This window comes from Mixophyes fleayi, chromosome 2 (genome assembly GCF_038048845.1).
Source record: "Mixophyes fleayi isolate aMixFle1 chromosome 2, aMixFle1.hap1, whole genome shotgun sequence".
Classification (NCBI taxonomy): Eukaryota; Metazoa; Chordata; class Amphibia; order Anura; family Limnodynastidae; genus Mixophyes; species Mixophyes fleayi.
In genome coordinates this window covers 319057534-319078191 of record NC_134403.1, presented here as the reverse complement: position 1 = coordinate 319078191, position 20658 = coordinate 319057534, and the positions used below count along the sequence as shown (strand labels likewise).

Genomic DNA, 20658 nt, shown 5'->3' with positions numbered 1-20658 from the left:
TCTCCTCCACATTGAGATTGTGTGTCCCTTTGTGGTGTTTGGAAGGGGCCTCTGTGCTCTGAAAGTTAGCAAATATAAAATTTTCTTTTGGTTAGCCAATGAAGGTATCACTCCTGTAATACTTTTGTCTTTTTTGACACGAAAGTATTCAACATCACATAGATTTTTCTGGCTGACACGGTACTGCAATAATTTTTTTTTATTTTGCTACACATTTTGGTAGCTCACTAGAATTTTCCTTAGAACTGGCTCTTTTTTACTTATACTGCTCAAGTGGCAATACCTATTACTCCTGCATTATGCCATACAGTCTCCAGTAATTTGAATTAACCTTGGAGTCAAATCATAGTTCTTTTTCTCAATGTACCTTTCTTTTTTTAAAAAATAAAAATAAAATAATTTTATTTAGAATTTAACAGCATTTTTATGGTATAATGACAATATCGACATATACATTCAGCAATAGAGGTGATACAAATCAGGTAAAAAAAACATAAGATGAGAAAAGAGGGGGAGGTAGATTGGGGGAGAGTTGTTAGTTAGGGGTACTTAGGGAAGGGGATGTCTAGTCCAGATCAGTGCAATATAACAAATGGTCGGTCAATTCAGGACATAAGTCATTAACAGTGTGGCAATAGAATTGTCTAGAGAGCAGTCCCATGGTGGGAAAGCCAATGTGTTACACTTCATTTGAGAAATCACAGCTAAGAAGCCCAGATTATGGTGAAACACACAATATTTATTGCAGTATGGTACAAAACAGATAGTATAGACATAGAATAAGAATTGCAGGGAGATGCAGAAATCAAATACTCAAACAATACATGCTTAAAATTAATGAAATATAACATAGGGTAATACGTTCATAAAATAGGTGTCTAAATAAATTAGATCTTCATCATAAATAGGCAGCCAAGTTCCCAAGAGAAGTGAGGAAATCCAATAACTCCAACCCCGTGTTGTGGTTGTACAGCCTTATCTTATAAATATTGTGCTTACATGATCAAATCTTGAATACTTGAAGTATATAATAATGATCAGTTGTGTTCCTCTTGAGACTTCATTCTCACAACGGTACATATATAGAAATAGAGGGAATATGGAACTACATAGTGTAATACCACTTTAATCCAAAGACAAGGGGGTAAATGTATCAAGCTGAGAGTTTTCCTGCGGGTTTACAAAATGGAGATGTTGCCTATAGCAACCAATTAGAGTCTAGCTATCATTTTGTAGAATGTACTGAATAAATGATAGCTAGAATCTTATTGGTTTTTCAAACCCGCCAGAAAACTCTCAGCTTGATACATTTACCCCAAGATGTACACTTAAAACATAAAAAGATAAAACAGAGATTAAAACAAAGAAAAATCCTTAATAAATAAGAATAATGCGTGTAGCAAAAGTCCATATCACACATGCATGTAAGAAAAGCATCCAGATGGTAACTGCAGTACTTCCTTCTTACTCGTAATGATTGGAAACCGGGTCATGTACTGATTCCAACGCATTTCTACTCCTTATATAGAAAGGAAGAAATGCTCTCAGAGAGATGATAACAGGGCAGCAACAATTACCAAACAATGTCCTGTTCAGTGTGGCAATGCTGGAAATGTCAGTGTGTTTTCAACCTTTCAGCCAGGTGAAGTGGAACTGACTTGTGCCTCATTCAGGTGTTATCAGGCATGTAGTGAAGGTATTATCCCGAGATGGTATCAGGATAGCCAGTTCCTTTTCCACATGTCCCATTAAGCACATTACAGGCATGTAAGGACCGCAATCACTGCGTGATGATATCAGCAGGTGCCGGCCACATTCCCTCACAGTCCTGTAAGTCTTTCAGGAGCAGTCCCCACCTGGTATCGGATCCCCCGTTCTCACCACCAATGCATTTCAATTCTGTGAATCTTTCTCAAGGTGTCAACTTGATACCTGGATTTTTCAACCCGGGAATCACCGACAACTGTCAAAAAGTAAATAAAAAAATAAAATAAAATTAATTAAAAAGAAAAAAGGAATGAAAAATGTCCACTTACCATTTAGTAAATAGGTAGTATTTTGTCACACTGATGTCCGGCAGCTACAGGAGGAGATTACATTACTTCTAATGGGGAAGGTGAAAATTATGCTTTTAAAGCAATAATAGCGGACCCTACTCCTCTATAATGTAATCCAGGTGTATGGTCCGTTATTTCCGCTTGAAAAGCATAATTTTCATCCTGCCCATTACAAGTAATAATCAGTTTCCCCGGCGCGGGAAGGGGAAAGGGAAGGAGGGAGGGAGCAACCAACAAATAACTGAAAGACAAAAAATGGCATTTTTCAGGTAGGCCAGCCGGCGTACCTGTATTTATTTGGAATGCAATGACTGGTATGCATTAGTCAATAAACACTATTCCAAATAGTGTGCAACTGCAGGTACTAGGTAAAAAACCACAAATACTTTGAGAAGACAGAGTCTAAAAAGATTCCAGTGCTGACAACCTTCCCTGAAGAAGCCCCTACCGGGGTGAAACGCGTAGGTTTGCACTCGCGGATATCGATATCTGTTACATTGCTACAAAGCATCTAATTTTTCACTCCAATTTTGCGGGGCTCCGTAATCACCACCTAGCGCGCATGCGCCACCCACCCAGCATTTCATTCTCACACGTCCGGGGTTCTCCTTCGTGGACGGCTTGCACCAGGAGGAATAGCTAAGGACCCGGACACCGGAGGATGCATCCTCAACGGCGCTGAGCGCGAAGGGTAAGTGCACTGCCCTCATTTACTATCGTTCAGCTTTTATATCTGGATCACCAGTTATAGCAGACCTTCTGTCTTTTTAGTCCGGTTCACGAACCTACTACATACATCATTCTTTGTTGGACTGTAACCTCCGTTTATTTGGGGATCAGCTCACAGTTATATTAGTGGTCTACTAGTCCGGTTTACGGACCTGCTGTTTATTCCACTGACATGTATGAGCATTAGCCTCTGTCACCATATTCTGTTTTCATTGCACAGGACCTTGTAATTTTTATTTTTTTTCGGCAGACCCGGGTTCAGTGTAAAGACGGTCGACCCGAAATTTGCCGGCGTGGGAGGCTCTGTCACTTGGCATTATCCCGGGTTCATATACCCGGGAGATTGCCGGGTTGGCAATGCGAAAGGGGTATAAATAGTCTTCTTTTCTATTACAAAGCTTCGAATGTCTTGTAGAACCAGATTGGCTTTCTTTTCATTGTGGTTTTTCTAACATGCCTGACATAAAGGCCTGTTGCTTTTAGACTTGTACTATTTAATGTTACCCACTGTTCCTGAACTTTGTTAACTGCCTCTACTCTGGCAAAGAAACACATACAGTATTTTCCCATTACTATAAAGTTAAGACCTCCTTAAATCTAATGCCTTTGGTTTATGTGGTATGTGTCAATAGATATGTACAGCACATTTCTTTAATGTGTGCACCCAGGGAAACCTAGAGGCATTGTCTGCGCTGCAGCTTGGCGCCGGAGGTGTGTGTTTAATGGGTAGGGTATCTAGATGTGCCCCCAGATCATATTATATCACACAGTTATGCCGACAGTTCATATTATGCCAGAGGTGTCCCACTGTTGATATTATGCCATACAGTTGTGCTACCAACAGGGACCTCTTAACAACATTTTGGGCCCCCGGGCAAAGCAGTACAGCGGGGGCCCTATATATACATATATATATAAAAAAAAAAAAGTGACATATATATATAAGGATGAGGTGATGGAGAAAAATGATGAGTTGGTGACATGTGGACAAAACCATGTTAAAAAAGGGCGCTTGCGTCGGGAAGTAACGCTCTTCCCCTGAGGAGGCATGGGCTAGGCCAAAATGCATGACAAGAACCTTTTTAACACCTTAAGATATATATATATATATATATATATATATATATATATATATATATATATATATATATGGGCCCTGCAGCCCAGGGGGGTCCGTTGGAGGCAGCACAAAAAAAACAAACCTGAAAGAATATACTTACCTTGCGGTCAGCTGGCTATCCGGCTCCCTCCATGGTCTCCTCCTCCGTCGCGCTCCGCAATGGATGTCGGGCAGGCGTGATGACGTCACGCCCGACCTGCACTGCGAGCGCCGCACGGAGGAGGAGACCATGGAGGGAGCCGGATAGCCAGCTGACCGCAAGGTAAGTATATTCTCTCTTTTTTTTCAGGTTTTTTTTTTTTGTGCTGCCTCCAAAGGGCCCCCGGGCAGCTGCCCATTGTGCCCAATGGGAAAGACGGCCCTGGCTACCAATTACATATATAAACACATTGGGCCTGATTCATTAAGGAAAATTAAGCAAAAAATTTAGTAAGTTTTCTCACTTAAGGGCTCTGGACAAAACCATATTGCAATGCAAGGGGTGCAAATGAGTTTATTGTTTTGCACATAAAGAAAATACTGGTTGTTTTTTCATATAGCACATAAATAAGTGATAGCTTTATTTGTACACTGAAATTTAAAGTTGATCTAGGACATCTTCTACCACAACTATAAATCTGCCATCACATTTTAAATTTACCCCCCTCCAATGCAAAATAGTTTTGCCTTACTTGCTTACTTTTGCTTAACTGTGTCCCCACTTCAATGTGGTTGTGAATGTCTGGGCCCCCTTAGCTTAGGCTGGTATAGATGAATTTACTAAAGCTAACCACTTCAACAAATATCAGGACTCAGTCACCTAGCAACAGATTTCCTCCCAAAGAATAAGGTTTTATTGAGAAAGGTCTTAGTTGGTCCATCAGAGTTTAAATTAAAGGTAACATTAAATAAGCATACTTTAGGGTTGTATAATACTTGGGTTCCCATGTTATTATTTAGAAATGTTTGGATCTTGTAGCCCAAGTACAGTAAGGGCATTTTGTGTGATTAACTTGGCATGTAGGAGATGGAGGCAACTGAAGATACACCTACCTGTTGCTGGTCTACTCATAGCCTAGTGTGGTAGTGGCAAAATCAGGGGGATGAACAACATGGGATCCCCTCACCCCACAAAAAATCTGCTACCAGCATTAGGTTATGACAGGCTGAGCTGGTGACACTATAGTAGGGAAACCCACCGTATAGGGTCCCCATGTCAGGATGTCAACAAGCCCTAGCCCATGTACTACGGGACTGAATTCCCCCAAAAATCCATGTATCGTGCCAGATATGTAGGAAAGCTTAACCACCAAGCTCCACACTCTCCGCACTTGCCCAGCAAGTAGTTTCCATATAAGGTGGGCAGATGTACCTGTATGCCCCTAAAGAGGAAGTGGCAGGATCAGTATATGTGAAGTTGCAACAGTTGACAATCATGGTGAGAACTCTTTCCCTATCGCATGTAGCTCGATGAGACAAGTAAGATAATTGGGAATCATAAGACTATAACAGAATATCTGGGGGTGTTCACTCTTCCCAAAAGATATACAATACAAATATATAATTTTAGTGCAATATATTAATATTTTTAAAATTAATAATTGAATTCTCAATTTGTATGCTACATTGTCGGGAAAAAGAGATCCCTCTTAATTTTTAAAATGAAGTGTAACGTCTATTTTTCATTCTAAATAGGTGCGTAGGGGGATGTGTAAACTGTGCGTGCAATTTACACCTGTTCCTTTTATTGAGTGCAAAACAGCTGAGTGATCATTGCCATTGTGTTCTACCACCTAATCTCTGACCTTTAGCACTTTGTGTTTTTCCCCTGGATACAACAATCACATGATTCATCCAGAACCTGACACCTCACAGGCAGATAATGTGGCAGGCTGGTTTGGCATATTATATTTTCTGCACTATTGTGGTCCATTGGTAGCCATTTTATATATTCAAATACAGTAAATATAATCACTGTTAACACTTATATAGAACAAATGATGAATGCAATGTAAACACCTTTCCATTCATGCTGCTTTAACTTTAAACACTAGAATGGCCGATAGTACTTTATTCCTGGCACCGCACTGCTCTGTCTTAAGAACTTTTTTCATTTTAAGGACTAGTCACAGCCATGATTTTGATGATTTTGTAATCTAAGTCTTCCTGGAAACATTTTCTTCCTGATTCATGTTCGGACGTAAGTCTATTAATGTCCCTTCTCTGTGCATACTTAAGCCAATAAAAGGAATTGCTTGCAATTCATGTCCAAACATAAATTACACTTCCGACTGCCTATGACTGAAAGGGCAGAACAGGGTTGGAGAGGGGGGCTGCACCTAGGCCATGTACAGTAAGGGTGTGCCGAGGGCACTGGGGTCATGATGCCTCACAGCACTGGGGTCATGAGTTCGATTCCTGACCATGGCCTTATCTGTGAGGAGTTTGTATGTTCTCCCTGTGTTTGCGTGGGTTTCCTCCGGGTCCTCCGGTTTCCTCCCACACTCCAAAAACATACTGGTAGGTTAATTGGCTGCTATCAAAATTGACCCTAGTCTCTGTCTGTCTGTGAGTGTGTGTCTATATTAAGGAATTTAGACTAAGCTCCAATGGGGCAGGGACTGATGTGAATGAGATCTCTGTACAGCGCTGCGGAATTAGTGACGCTATATTTATATATATATATATATATATATATATATATATATATATATATATATATATATATATATATATAATATGATGATGTTCCAATCCAGACGCGGCTGATCCAAGCCCTGGGTTTCTCATAAGTATTCATGTTTCAGCAGTATCATTTCCACCAGCTACAGGGCAGATATAAGTGCAGAATTATGCCTTTAACTAAATTGACGGTTTAAATCTGCCCGTCAGTGTCGCTGGAAAAAAGATTGTATAATACAATAAGATACTTATAACAAAAATGTGAGAAAATTCATGCTTTCCATTTTTATTATTACTATATAGGTATAAGAGTTTGATAGATATTAAGGGGGAGATTAAAAAATCGGCGGAGTATTTACCATAGTAACGGTAAAAATGAGCAGCCGCGTTGTTCTGAGGAACATTGCAGCTGCTCATTTTTACCGTTACTACGGTAAATCCTCCGCTGATTTTTTCTCGCTCCTCTATGGGGCGCAAGGAAAAATTGGCTGAGAGGATTTGTAAAAATCTCATGCACGCGTTGTTCCACCGAACATGGCAACTAATTGAATCTCCCCCTAGTAGTCAGTTTTGGTATATAGCATATATTATGATGGACCTACTGAACTGGATATTATCTACTCTACCTCTTATGTGTTTAAAAATAGACACATTTTCCCAACAACAGCTGCGTTACTTACCCCCTAAAAAAAATCAATATATTTATTTCAATAGGAACTGCAGTGTTAGGGCTTTATTTAGAGGTAAGGCATATGCACAGTTGAAAATGTGTCTTGGCACAAAATTGATGCACAACATCTACATAAACTTGTGCACATATTTAATGTTGCGCTCTCAGAAGCAGATCGGGGCTTATCATGCATGTGCAGTACAGTAAGGACGTGCTAATGCAGAGTGCACTCCCCTTTGAGATGCGTCTTATTTTTAGTGGCATAGATCTTAAAATACAATTCATTTAATTTATATTTATACAACGTGTCTTTAGCATTTAATATAATTTTAATGCCACATCTATGCTATCATTATGCCATTGTGGGGTATAACTATACACATGTGTATTCCTGTTATAAGTCTGCCACAAATATTACTGTTTTACAGCTGAAAGCATTTTGAGAACATATACCGTAAATACGCTTTTTCCTGCATGTGACTTTTCCTACGTACATTCCCACGTAAGAATTGATGCTCTCTGTTCGACTTTGCAGCCCTCTTTACATATACAAATATTATATTATATACAGTGGTGGAATTGGCTGGTATATGGTGTTATGCCATACCCCCCCCCCCCTCTTCTCCCTTCATTGTAAGACTATCAAATTCCATTCCCTTAAATTTTCCATACCGCCACTTCTAAATTTCCACTTTGACCACTGATTATATGTATGTAAAGATTAAGACAGGATTAAAATGTCACAGGTAGTACAAAAGAGCTGACACTCCATGCCTTAAGGATAGTCACTCTCAGTCTCTACACTGTCCTCTTTAGCAGCTCTACCAACATCAGTTTCCATTTACCTCAAGTGTTCCTTGTTCCTCTCACTAGACATGGGGAATCACACTGGTAACAGGTACCTGGGGTCTTTCATTATGTCGAGGTTCTCTGGCTTCACAGTATTACTCACTAAATGGTGTCGGGTTTGGTTCCCGATCAGTCCCAGCAAGCTAGTAAATCTACCCAAGGACCTCATGTAGAACTGAACGCAGTTTGGGGCCTATTTATCAACCCTATATTTAAGCCTATGGAGAGAGCGGATCCCTCACCGCAGCTTATCTGCCCTCTGCTCCGATCACTATTGCAAAGGTGACCACTTTGCGATAGTGACCATAGAGGATATAGGCGAGGGTTGGGTACGGTTTACCGATGACGACAGTTCTGGAGCTTCTGTTTTTATTGTATTCATTTTTTTATGCAATCAGATTTCTTTTGTAGGTCTGAAGCTTGTCGGAATTGTCGTCATCGGTAAAACGATTACCAACGATAGGGGACAGGTCTGCACAGGAACAGCAGTATTTAGTGACTGATGTTCCTAGTGAAGAATTTTAATAGTCACCATATTTCAATCCTTATCTTTGCAACAAGGATTGAAATAGATTGTGTTGAAAACATGAGTTAATAATTATGCCCCTATATTTGTTAAAGCTACTTTCTCATCTGATGTTGAAATTCGTGCTGATGATATGCATTTCCGAGACATATGTACCTTAAAATACTAAGAATACTAAGTAAAGTATGTGACGTTATTTACGTATGTTGTAAGCATACATTTGCTTCCAACTCTACATAAGGTCCTATATGAACAGAGATAATAAATTAGAGTGATTGTCTCTTTTTTTTTTATTCAAGTGTTATTGATTCAAAACTTATGCTGAGCTGCAAAATTTTGAACCACAAATTTGAATTGGGTATATTGGTGATTGTACAAATAGGTTTGTGGCCATCGAACAGGTGACCGAATTGATTCCAAATTCTCAAGCATCTCTGGCAATGTCTGGAATAGAAAAAAAATTATTTAAGGTGAGCATGATTTAGTGTCAGTGTGACACCTAGTGCATGAAAGAGGAAGTGTCTGTATAATCATCACAGGCAGGAGGAACATCGCAGCCAAACTGCACACTCATTTATTTACTTCAACAAGGCAAAACTTTCCCAAATGTCTGCAGTGTTCATAGAATGGCTGCTGGCGCTATGTACAGACAAGCACAAAAATGAATGAGCTCAAATTAACAGGACAAGTGGAAATGTCTTCCTATAACAGAGTTACCTTCCTTCGTTCTGTTTGGGTGTGAAATAGCCAGGCCTGACTTAGTGGCCCCGCCCCATCCACCCCCACCATCATCGCCACCACTGCACCCAGCCCCCTCTTTGAACCCCTGTTTATACATGTATGAATAGATACCTTATACATGAGATTAAAAACAAGTGCTTTCAATTTATGAGTTTAGTTTTACTTAAATAAGAATTTATCAATTCCATCAACGTTATTGGAAGTTGGAAAATAGGTGGGAAAAGCAGAATTATGACACCTGTAAGAAGGTGATAAAATGACAGATCTGATGCTAGCTAAATAAACTAATATATATCCCTAATCAATCTAAAATTAAATTGGGTAAGTGTTCCTTATCAGTGGAACATGTTTTAGAGTATGCGCTGTGTGTACCAAAAGCATTTTTTACATTATACCTATTTGCAAATGTACAGCATATTTTAAAACTGGAAAATGGAAGAAGCTTATTGACAAAAAAAAGCAGATGTCTACTGCAACAGAAGACTTGTCAGATGATAAGTACATGGTAATAAAGTATTAAATATATTTTCTGAATGTTTCTCTTCCGTATTTGTCTTCCAAAGTGTTGTATAGGTAGAAGGGAAATTTAGTTACATAGCAGTTGGGGAGTAAAAACATATTTATCTGTCTAGTGATCGCACTCACTACGTACAAACTGGGGTGCAAGTCGCGTGTGTCCACATAGTATACACAACAAATCATTAATGCTCTGCACGCACCAAGTACACCATACACCGTTCTAACTGTATTCTGTTAAAAACAGAGAATGATCCACATATTGTAAAGTATGTTACGTTGACCAACGCCAAAGTCTTCCCCTTCTGGCCAGTGCTGCACTAACTAAATATAACCATGAATTCATTCTATACTTTAACATGATCAAAGAGAGAAAGAGGTCAGCCACAACATTAAAACCATCTGAATAATATTATGTAGGCAAGGCCCTCTTAAGAACATCTTGGGCCCCTGGGCACAGCAGTGCACCGGGGCCCCTATATATACAAAAAAAATAAAAAATGATTATATATATAGGCCCTGCAGCCCAGGGGGGCCCATCGAGGCAGCAAAAAAAAACAAAAAAAAAAAAACTGCTGACCGCAAGGTAAGTATTGTCTTTTATTTTTTCCAGTTGTTTTTTTTTTTGCTGCCGTCGATGGGCCCCCTTGGGCTGCAGGGCCCCCGGGCACCTGCCCATTGTGCCCAATGGGAAAGACAGCCCTGTGTGTAGGTCACCCTCATACTCTCAAAACAGCTCTTACCTGTTGCGGCATGGACAAGGTGCCCTGTGGTATCTGGCACTAAGACGTTAGCAGCAGATCCTTTAAGTCTTGTAAGTTGTGAGGTGGGGCCTCCATGGCTCGGACTTTTCCAACACATCATCTTCATCAGCTATTTATATACTGTTATGATTCCTAGTGAATTCAGGACACGGCAAAAGCAGTAGAAAAGCCTAGTGTCTTTATTTAGACAAAATATGTGAAGAAGAATTGAGTTCATGGAATATGCAGATTTCAGGTAGCAGAATAAACAGGTATACTCTATTACACAATTATGAACAGGTGTGATGAATGGCAGGAATAGTCCACAGAAGCAGCAGGTTCCAAGCAATGACAAATACAGTTTAAATGCAGGAACAAGTACATTGAGTTACTCAATTGCCAGGAGGCTCCAGGCTAAGGAGGCAGGGGTCAGGATGCCAGATTGCCAGAGGCACGAGGCAGTCCAGGGAAGCAGACAGACTAGCTGAGTCCAGTAATCAGGCAGACGTCAGGGCAACAGGCAAACAAGCAGGGTCCAGTAATCAGGCAAAGGGTCACAACAGCAGCAAAGCAAAACTGGAACAGGGGTAAACAAGAGACAAGCAGCAGCCAGGTATAAAAAAAAAAAAAAATGAACTGCACAGGGCACAGATTGATGCAGGTATTTGAAGCTCTGAGACAGGTGCAGTTCTAATCAGGTAAGGAGATTAACTCCTACAGGCATGGTGTAAAATTCAGGGGCAGAACAGCAGCACCTCTGGTGGATTTGAGATACTGCTGCCACATACAAAGTATAGGCAGAGTCGTAACATATACATCCTACTAATGCTTGATCAGAGTGAGATCTCTGGAATTTGGAGGCCAAGCCAACACCTTGAACTCTTTGCCATGGTCCTTAAACCATTCCTGAACAATTTTTGTAGTGTGGCAGGGCACATTATCATGCTGAAAGGTACTGCTGCTATGAAGGGGTGTACTTGGCCCTGCAACAATGTAGATAAGTGGTACGTGTCAAAGTAACATCCACATGAATACAAGAACCCAAGGTTTCCCACCAGAACATTGCCCAGAGCATCACACTGCCTACGCCAGCATGTCTTCTTCCCATAGTGCATACTGGAGCCACCTCTTCTCTAGGTAAATGACGCACATGCACCCAGTCGTTCACATGATGTAAAAGAAAACGTGATTCATCAGACCAAGCCACCTTCTTCCATTGCTCCATGGTCCAGTTCTGGCGCTCACGTGCCCATTGTAGATGTTTTCAGCAGTGGACAGGGTTGAACATGGGCATTGTGACCAGTCTGCAGCTATGCTGCCCATACGCAGCAAGCTGCGATGCACTGTGCATTTTGGAGATGCTCTGACCCAGTCGTCTAGCCATCATAATCTGGCTCTTGTCAAAGTCGCTCAGTTCCTTACCCTTGCATATTTTTCCTGCTTCCAACACATTAACTTCAAGAACTGACTGTTCACTTGCTGTCTAATATAGCTCACCCCTTAACATGTGCCTCTGTAACGATATAATCAATGTTATTCACTTCACTTGTCAGTGGAAACAAATGTTGTGGCTGATTGGTGCATATATAACATTTTTAAAATCTATTTGTGAATTATAATGCAGTACTGTTTTATTAATTTTCCCAGTCAAATTAAACTTTCCTTTTAAACAACGTGAAAACAATAATTAAAGGAATATTTTAAGACTTTTCCTTCAAATTTATAGTATTAAGTGTAACTTTTGTAGTTCTGTCTGAGCTACTGTGAAAAACAATGGAAATATCATACTAGTTTTCTTACTCCAAAGAGAGCAGCTTCCTTCTGTCACCTGCAAACCAGTCTATAATCCCAACTATAAGCTGACATGGATGTGTCACTAGGATTCCTGCGGCTTTTCAGCTAGTTGTGTAATCACAACTCCCATAAGACCTTGTAGGGCATGCTGGGACCTGTAGTCCCACGACAGCTGAAGAATAGTTACCATAGGAAATCCTGAAACTCACTGTCACAGGTCATGCCATCTATAGATAATATTTGGTTTTACTAGAAGTGAATGTTTCTGAGTGAATATTACTGAATGTTTTGGACATACATGGCGGTGTATACAAATTATATCCCTCAGGGAACTAATTACTGCAGACTCCTCCAGTCTTGTACTATGGGTGGGTGTGGTGGGGTGGGTTGCCAGGTTACAGGGCTCTGCAGGCCTGTGATAGGCTCTTGGTTGGCTGCCCTTTCATCATGAATAAGCAGATCAGCTTTTTGCAAGGAACAGGTCTGGCGACTACATGTGAGACAGAGCTCTAGTGACACGCAAAGTCCTGTGTGTGAGCAGCGTCCTGAGCACGGTGAGTACCAGCTAACAATGACTGAGCATCAACTTTACACTCCACACACAGCTCCAGCAGCAGAGTCCCTGCACATTGTATAGAAACGGTAGTTCTGTAAATTGTAGTTATATGATTTAACCAACATGCCACAGCACAGCAGCAGGGTTGCCAACTCTTTTAAATATTTTTATTGGCTCGTTTATAAAACTTTTGACAGCCAGCATTTTTACTGCCATATTATTATTGTAATTCTAAAGAGCATAAGCAATTAAATGCAGTAGTATCTGTGGCATAAAGTGGGTGATAAATGCAAAGTAGAGAGGACCTCACTTCTAAAGAGACTCTGTGAATAAAACAATTTGAATTTAGCTTTTAGTGGCATTCTTTCCAATCAAATAAATGTTTCATCTTTTCTCAAAAAAAATAATAATGCTGGATTTGTGATTTATATGGGTTACATGAATCGTGAAATGGTGAGTCATTAGCACTTTTTTTTTATATTACTTGGAAAGTGCCAGCAAATGCGCTTTATAGCGCAGCTCTGAGGTGGTGCAAAATAAAAGGCATTTTGCGGAGTGGAAAATTGGAATGCCCATAAAATATACCCTCTCCATAAACTGCAGATTGTAGATGCTTCGCTTTCACTGCACCAAACCCCACTCACACATTAAGCCTTAACTAAACTTATGCTAAAATAAAGACACGGACACCAAAATTGTTGTCAACAGTTTATTTTGAACAAGACATTGTGGTGGAGAGGGCAAGTTGTGAGTCAGCTACAGCTAATGGCAGTAACCAATCAGTGTATGGCCAGCCGGCACTAACCACTGGACCCAGGATATTATCATTATTATTATTATCATTTATTTGTTAGGCGCCACAAGATTTCCGCAGCGCCGTACACAGTACAAACAGTAGACTATACAGGGTGAAACAGTACAGAACAATAAACAAAAATACCAATACTTCAGAAACTCCAGGCAGGCAGATGCAATAAGCACGGAGCAGAAGAACAGGTGAGGAGACAGGAGGGAAGAGAGCCCTGCCCGTGTGAGCTTACATCCTAAAGGAGGGTAGACAGAACAGGCACAAGGGGAGCCAGAAGAGAGAAGGGAGAGCGAGTGGAGGTGGTGAGGTGGTCAAGGAGATGGTTGGTAGGCTTTACGGAAGAGGTGAGTTTTCAGTGCACGTTTGAAGGAACACAAAGTAGGAGAGAGACGGATGGAACGAGGGAGGTCATTCCAGTGAAGGGGGGCTGCACGGGAAAATTCTTGGATTCTGGAGTGGGAAGAGGTGATAAGAGAGGAGGAGAGGCGGCGGTCATTGGCTGAGCGCAGAGAGCGAGCAGGAGTGTGAATGGAGAGGAGTATAGAGATGTAGGGGGCAGTAGAGTGTGTAGAGTGTGAAAGAGCCTTATACGTGGTGGTGAGGAGTTTGGAAAGGATTTTGTAGGGGAAGGGAAGCCAGTGTAGGGCGAGGCAGAGAGGGGAGGCCGAAGAGGAGCGGCGTGAGAGGAAGATGAGTCTTGCGGCCGCATTGATTATAGAGCGGAGGGAGGATATAATCCTTTATGATTGGCTGGTGCTAAATCTGGCGTCTGCGTGACTACACCTCCTCTGGACTCACAATGGCGTGCCCATACAAAGCAGGTCAAGGGATCACCATCACAAAGGGATCAAGAGCCAAAGTACTTAAAAGAGGGCAGTGACCTGCGGCTAATCAGCGGAAACCCCATATGAATTAGTGACTTGCAATGCCTTCCAGCAAAACTGCGCCTGCTCTGTGCAGAGGGAGAAATATTTGTTAGAAATGTAAATTTGACGGGAGGGATTTTTCTGCAGTGAATGAGGCCTGACATTAGCCTTAACACCTGTGTTTAAGGGTTGCTTGTCTTATGGCCTCGCATGTCATAACCATAGCTCATTACAATACTTATAATTATTTTTGCTTTGGGTTAGCACTTTTGCCTCACAGCACAGCATGAGTCTGATTCCTGACCATGGCCTTTTCTGTGTGGAGTTTGTATGTTCTCCCCGTGTTTGGGTGGGTTTCCTCTGGGTACTCATGTTTCCTCTCACACTCCAAAAACATACCAGTATGTTAACTGGCTGCTGACTTTAAGCGTGTATGAGTGTGTTAGGGAATTTAGACTGTAAGCTCCAATGGACCAGGGACTGATGTGAATGACAAATAGTCTCTGTACAGCGTTGCAGGATTGGTGGTGCTATATAAATAAATGATGTTGGGTTAAGATGTTTGGTTCCCAAAAGTCTGTAACCACCCTCCTGTACTGTTCTGTGAATTTCTACAGCACATAAGTTAGGAAGGCATACTGAGAACTGTGTGCACCAGTGTGTACTACTGTGCAGGTAATCCGTATTAAAACCCAGGGGTGCAAATTTCTGTGTACAAGTTTTCAAAGCTTAGGTTGTCCCAGTTGGCAATTTATATCACTGGAGAAGTAGTTGTACTGGCTTCGTAACAGGTGGGCCGATGAGCCTTCACCCGTGGCCCCCAGCTGGCTGCTCCTGAAATGACATCATCTCTGCTTCGTTATAAAGCAGAGAATAAAACTTGAAGGGGAGCAGTGGGTTTCCACGTTATGTGACGACCTCTGCACACTGCAGGGAGATTACGCAGCTCGTGCTCTCAGAGGAGGAGAGAGCGTCATGTATTCTGCACCACATGCTATCCCACCGTCCTCTGCGGCCTGCAGCTGTCAAGGTAAGTATTTAGACTGTTAGGGGAGTGGGCATGTAGAGAGTGCCTGTGATTGGGGGGCATGTAGAGAGTGCCTGTGATTGGGGGGCATGTGGGGAGTGCCTGTGAGTGGGGGGCATGTGGGGAGTGCCTGTGAGTGGGGGGCATGTGGGGAGGTGTGGGCGGCCTTTGAAGTATATCAGTTTGCCCCGCGCTGTTGTAGACTTTGTATTATCTATATTTTAAAACAAGTTATTTTAAACATCAAAAATAAAAAGCAATAATGTATAAATATATTAATATTTTTTTTTAGATTTTTTTTTTAATTGTGATATATCAAAATGAGTTGAAGACTTTGTAATTCTGCACATATTTGCTTGGTGAATTATTGCAAACTTAATTCTTCAGCTATTAACAATAGTATCTATTGAAGCAGCTGCACCTTTCCAAATGATTACACTGTTTGATCATTAAGGTGCAGAAAGGGTAAACAACCATTTATATAGCTTTTTGCTGTGTCACTGGTGTAATAAGGAATGAGGAAAAAGATGTAATTTGTTGTGGTTTTGAGTATCCACATTTTTACAGTAGCTCAGGAAATGTGGGTAGTATCTGTACATCAATACAATTATCTGATGAATTTTCCATTCTACAAGTATTCCAGTGAGAAGTCAGAAGTGTGATTAATGTAATATATTTGTGCACATAGGACAAAGAGATAACAGAAACAGAAAATTGGTTATTGTTTACTTGTTTGAAGCAACGTGCTACTGTGCCTTTTGGTGTAACACACCTACACATGCAATGAGTGATATATTGGGCGTAAATAAAGTGGTAAGCGGCATAATTTTTATTTTCCCACTGTGTTTTGGAACCAGAGAAAGCTTTTCTTTAGTAATACAATTATTGGAAAAAACATAGGTTGCAACAATATTGGTACCACCTTGTTAATGTTTGACAAGGTTGAAGAACATTTGAGGGATCTTGAACCACCCCTCCATGCAGAACATTTTCAGTTCCTTGAATTTTTTTGGGTCATCGCTTGTGGACGACCCTCTTCAATACATACCACGGGCTTTCAATTGGGTTCACATCTGGAGACTGAGAGAGCCATTGCAAAACTTTGATTTTGTGTACCTGAACCATTTCTGTGTGTATTTTGATGTGTGTTTGGGGTCATTTTCTTGTATAGGGTCCACAAACGGCTCAGCCTTCCGACAGAGGCACACAGATTTTGGCCTAAAAACTCCTGGTTTAGAGTAGAATTCATTATGCCATTGATTTTCACAAGAGCCCCTGGACCACTTGCAGCAAAAACAGCCCCAATGATCCACCATCATATTGGCAGTGGGTATCCGGTGTTTTGCTTTGTTGGCAGTCCCTTATGCGGGACTGCCTACAAGTGTTTCTTTAATCCTAGATCAAAAAACGAGCACTGTCCCTGGTTGGAGGTACGTCTTTTTCTTCAGTGAACTCCAGCCGTTAGTTGGGGTTCAGTAATCAGTAAAAGGAGATAATTGCACACAAAGCAATGTGCAGTTCTGAGACTGTGATCTTTGGGTTTGTCATTGCCTCTCTTACCGTCCTCCTCACTGTACATGGGGGCAGTATGCTCATACGTCCTCTTCCTGGCAAATTTTCAACTGTTCCATGATTTTCTTGCTTTTTTTATGTTTGCCCTGATTATGCTTAATGGTAATTTCAACTGGCCACTAGTTATTTTTTTTTATTTTTTTTATAACCATTTTGTAATCTGTGCAGATCTACAACCTGTTGTCTCGTTTGAGTTGCCAGCTCTTTGGTTTTAGCCATGTTGATGGATGACAAAGGGATTTTACGTGTGTGCGTGTGTTCGTGTGTGTAACCTCATATTTATACCCCAGGGAAACAGGAAATGGTCATAGCCAACAATGGAGTTCCTGTAGTCTAGGAGCAATAAAAAGACAAATTTGTTTGCACTAAGATGCAAATTACTTTGGTCTTATGTACAATATTTTTAGGGATGCCAATAATTTTGGCCCATATGTTTTTGAAAGAATACACTGTTCTTAAAATAAAACTACACTTTTGTAGGAATGATGTCTGTTATATAAATGGTAAGCAATTTCTCCTAACATTTTTTTTTTAGGAACTTTTGAATCATTATATGTAATGTTTATTTTATATGATTGTTTTGCCCAATTTCTTGAAAGGGTGCCAATAATTCTGGAGTTGACTGTATCTTTAAAGTTCGTGCTCCTGAGATTTTATTTTAAAAGTACTAGTTTCTTATGGTAATTTTATTTATTTGTCGTAAAACATAATACAGGTTTACTTGTTGTTCAGCCGCTGAGAACATAATCACTATGAGTGGAAATGAGATGATCACCCAGGAACTGTGCAAGGAGTCAGAGATGAAAGATGGCGAGTAAGGAACTTATATATAGAAACAAAACATATTTTATTATTAATATTATTGATTTATATATTGCTAACACAGCCTGTAGCTCGCAACAGAGTAAACGTTGTTCAATGGATGGCTTAATATATCAGTAGGAGTATGGTAGCCTAAGATAGATATGGCAGAATTACCCAGCTATTAGTAGTAATCAACAAATATAAAAATAAATTGCACAATTTCATATAACAAACTGAAAATAAGCATAAAAATCAATATTAGTTTATATTAGTTTATGGGTATGCATGCATAATCCAGTAGATCTGACATCCCAGACCTTGACATGGACAGCAGATTATATAACTTCTTTTATCTTACCTCGGTACACACTACAGAAAATATCTCCCGATGAGATATCTGTAATGATTTTACCAACCACTGAAAGTCCCGATCAGCATGTAGATTCACATTTTACAAGATTTACCATCAGATCTGTGCTCTTCATCTGTCATAACCATCTGCTGAAAAGATTGTGACTCTGTACACTCTATAGAGATCTGCCTACACTGCTGGTGGTGAGTGCATACACACTGCAGAATTTGCCCAACATTGTTTATAGAGATTTTTAGTCCGTTTACAAAATCAAATGAAACGATATGATGTGCTTTTGTCTGATAAATCATGATTGTGGGAGCGTACACACTAATGCATATTTGCCAATTCTCCCTGAAAGTCCGGGAGACTCCCGAAATTCGGGTCTGGCTTCCGGACTCCCGGGAGAGATGGCATTTCTCCCACATCCCGCAAATCCCTTGGCAAAATGACGAGATTCTTGGTGAATTGCGTCATTTTGGCCCCGCCCCCCCGCGGGAAAACGTCATTCTACTCGTGGGGGCGGGGCCAAATGACGCAATCCAATGCGCCCACCCCCTCCTCCCACCCTCTAGTCACGCCCCTCTCCCAGATGTCGACCTACCGAAAGTAGGCAAGTATGCACTAATGTGATATTGAACCTAACAGTCGTTTATTGTGTGAGTGACACAATAATTATTTGAAAAACCTGTAGTGTGTACCCAGCTTTACTCCATATGCAGTTTTCTACAGACATCAGGATATTTCAGTGAGCTCTCTATTAGATTTCATTAAGAAGTTGCCAGACCTGAGAAATCACCCTGTGTACATTATAACATAATCTGATTGGCATGTTTTTGTTTGCTTGCAGGATGAAGGAGTTTGAAGTACTGGGACAATCTATTCTCTTAGTGAAGAGTAACGGGGTATTTAGTGCTGTCGGGAACAAGTGTTCCCACTACGGTGCACCTCTCAGTAAAGGTACATTTCTTATCTCTGTCTACTGATCCTGCCCTGTTATACTTATTCTATATTATGTAGTTTTGTGATAAAGACCTATAAACTGTATTGGAAGATAGTGATGTAATCTATTGTCATTCAGTTCTAAAGCCATCACTTTACTATCCACTAAGAAAACATGACTCTTTTAACCCCTTAATGACTGGGCACTTTGTAGCCATGTAGGCAGACACATTGAGCCTGAGTTACTAAGAAGAGCAAAGCATAAAAAGGAGTAACTTTGCTCCTGTGTAAAAACATGTTGCATTAGAGGGGGAGGTAAATTTAAAATGTGGGGACAGATTTATAGTTGGGGTAGAACATGTCCTAGTTTAGTTTTAAATGTCAGTGTGCAAATAAAGCTGTCAAGTATTTGTGTGCTACATGAAAAAAACAGCCAGTATTTAACTTATGTGCAAAATACTAAATTTGCACCCCTTGCATTGTAACATGGTTTGTCCAGGAGAAAACTTACTTCTCTTTTTGCCTTACTTTCCTTAATAACTCAGGAACATTATTGCTCTTTGCTGGTTAAGCGATAATAACTTTTTATCTGTTAGATTATCAGGGTAATTTTTATAATGTTTTGTCTTTCTTTTGATATTGTATTTAAAAATATTTTTATTTTTTAAGGTTATAAAAGCTTAATTAGATGAGATTATTAAAGAAAATATATTTTTCCAAAATGCAGTTTAAAGAAATTAGTGCAACCATAGAAATATGTCCTTAAATGTGTTCCTCTAGTTGAGGGTGTGCATGTTTTTAAACGTCTTTTGTTGTTACTTCTATATTTTTTTTTTAACTTGTATTTTTTATTAAAGTATCCCGCAGTAAGTCAGATTAGATTTTGGATGACACTACCAAAATATTTTCATTTTTTACAGCTACTGTTTGTTTGCTAAAACTGCAGCTGACATGCCATACTTGTACTTTTTTTACTTTCTCCTGCAGGGAGTCCTCTGTAATCATGTGCAGAAAAATACAGGTTGTAAACATACCATATCCCTTATACCAGGCTTGGCTAACCTGTGGCACGCCAGGTGTTGCGAAACTACAAGCCCCAGCATGCTTTGCCAATATATAGCAGCCTATTTCTGGAAGGGTATGCTGGGACTTGTAGTTTCACAATACCTGGCGTGCCACAGGTTAGCCAAGCCTGCCTTATACAGGGAATGCTGTGCAGAGATGATTGAACTGTTCATAATGGTTTTATACCATCTCTCTCTAGTTATGGGCTGTCATTGATGTGTCCATGTCTGACCGTAAAAAGGCGATATACAATCATTAAA

General features: G+C 40.4%; 1 protein-coding gene across 6 annotated transcripts in view; it reads left to right on the top strand.

Moving 5' to 3' along the window:
• Positions 1-20658, top strand: part of LOC142139252 (apoptosis-inducing factor 3-like) — an 86757-nt gene that overhangs the window by 23345 nt on the left and 42754 nt on the right. For 4 of the 6 annotated variants that reach the window (XM_075196706.1, XM_075196704.1, XM_075196705.1 and 1 more), the window contains 2 exons: positions 17951-18049; positions 19242-19351. In XM_075196706.1, coding sequence (XP_075052807.1) covers positions 17988-18049; positions 19242-19351 — 172 coding nt within the window. In that variant the 5' untranslated portion in view covers positions 17951-17987. Of the gene's footprint in view, positions 1-12861; positions 12961-17717; positions 17739-17950; positions 18050-19241; positions 19352-20658 lie in introns of those variants that run through there. The other 2 variants (XM_075196702.1, XM_075196708.1) reach the window with 2 other exon arrangements.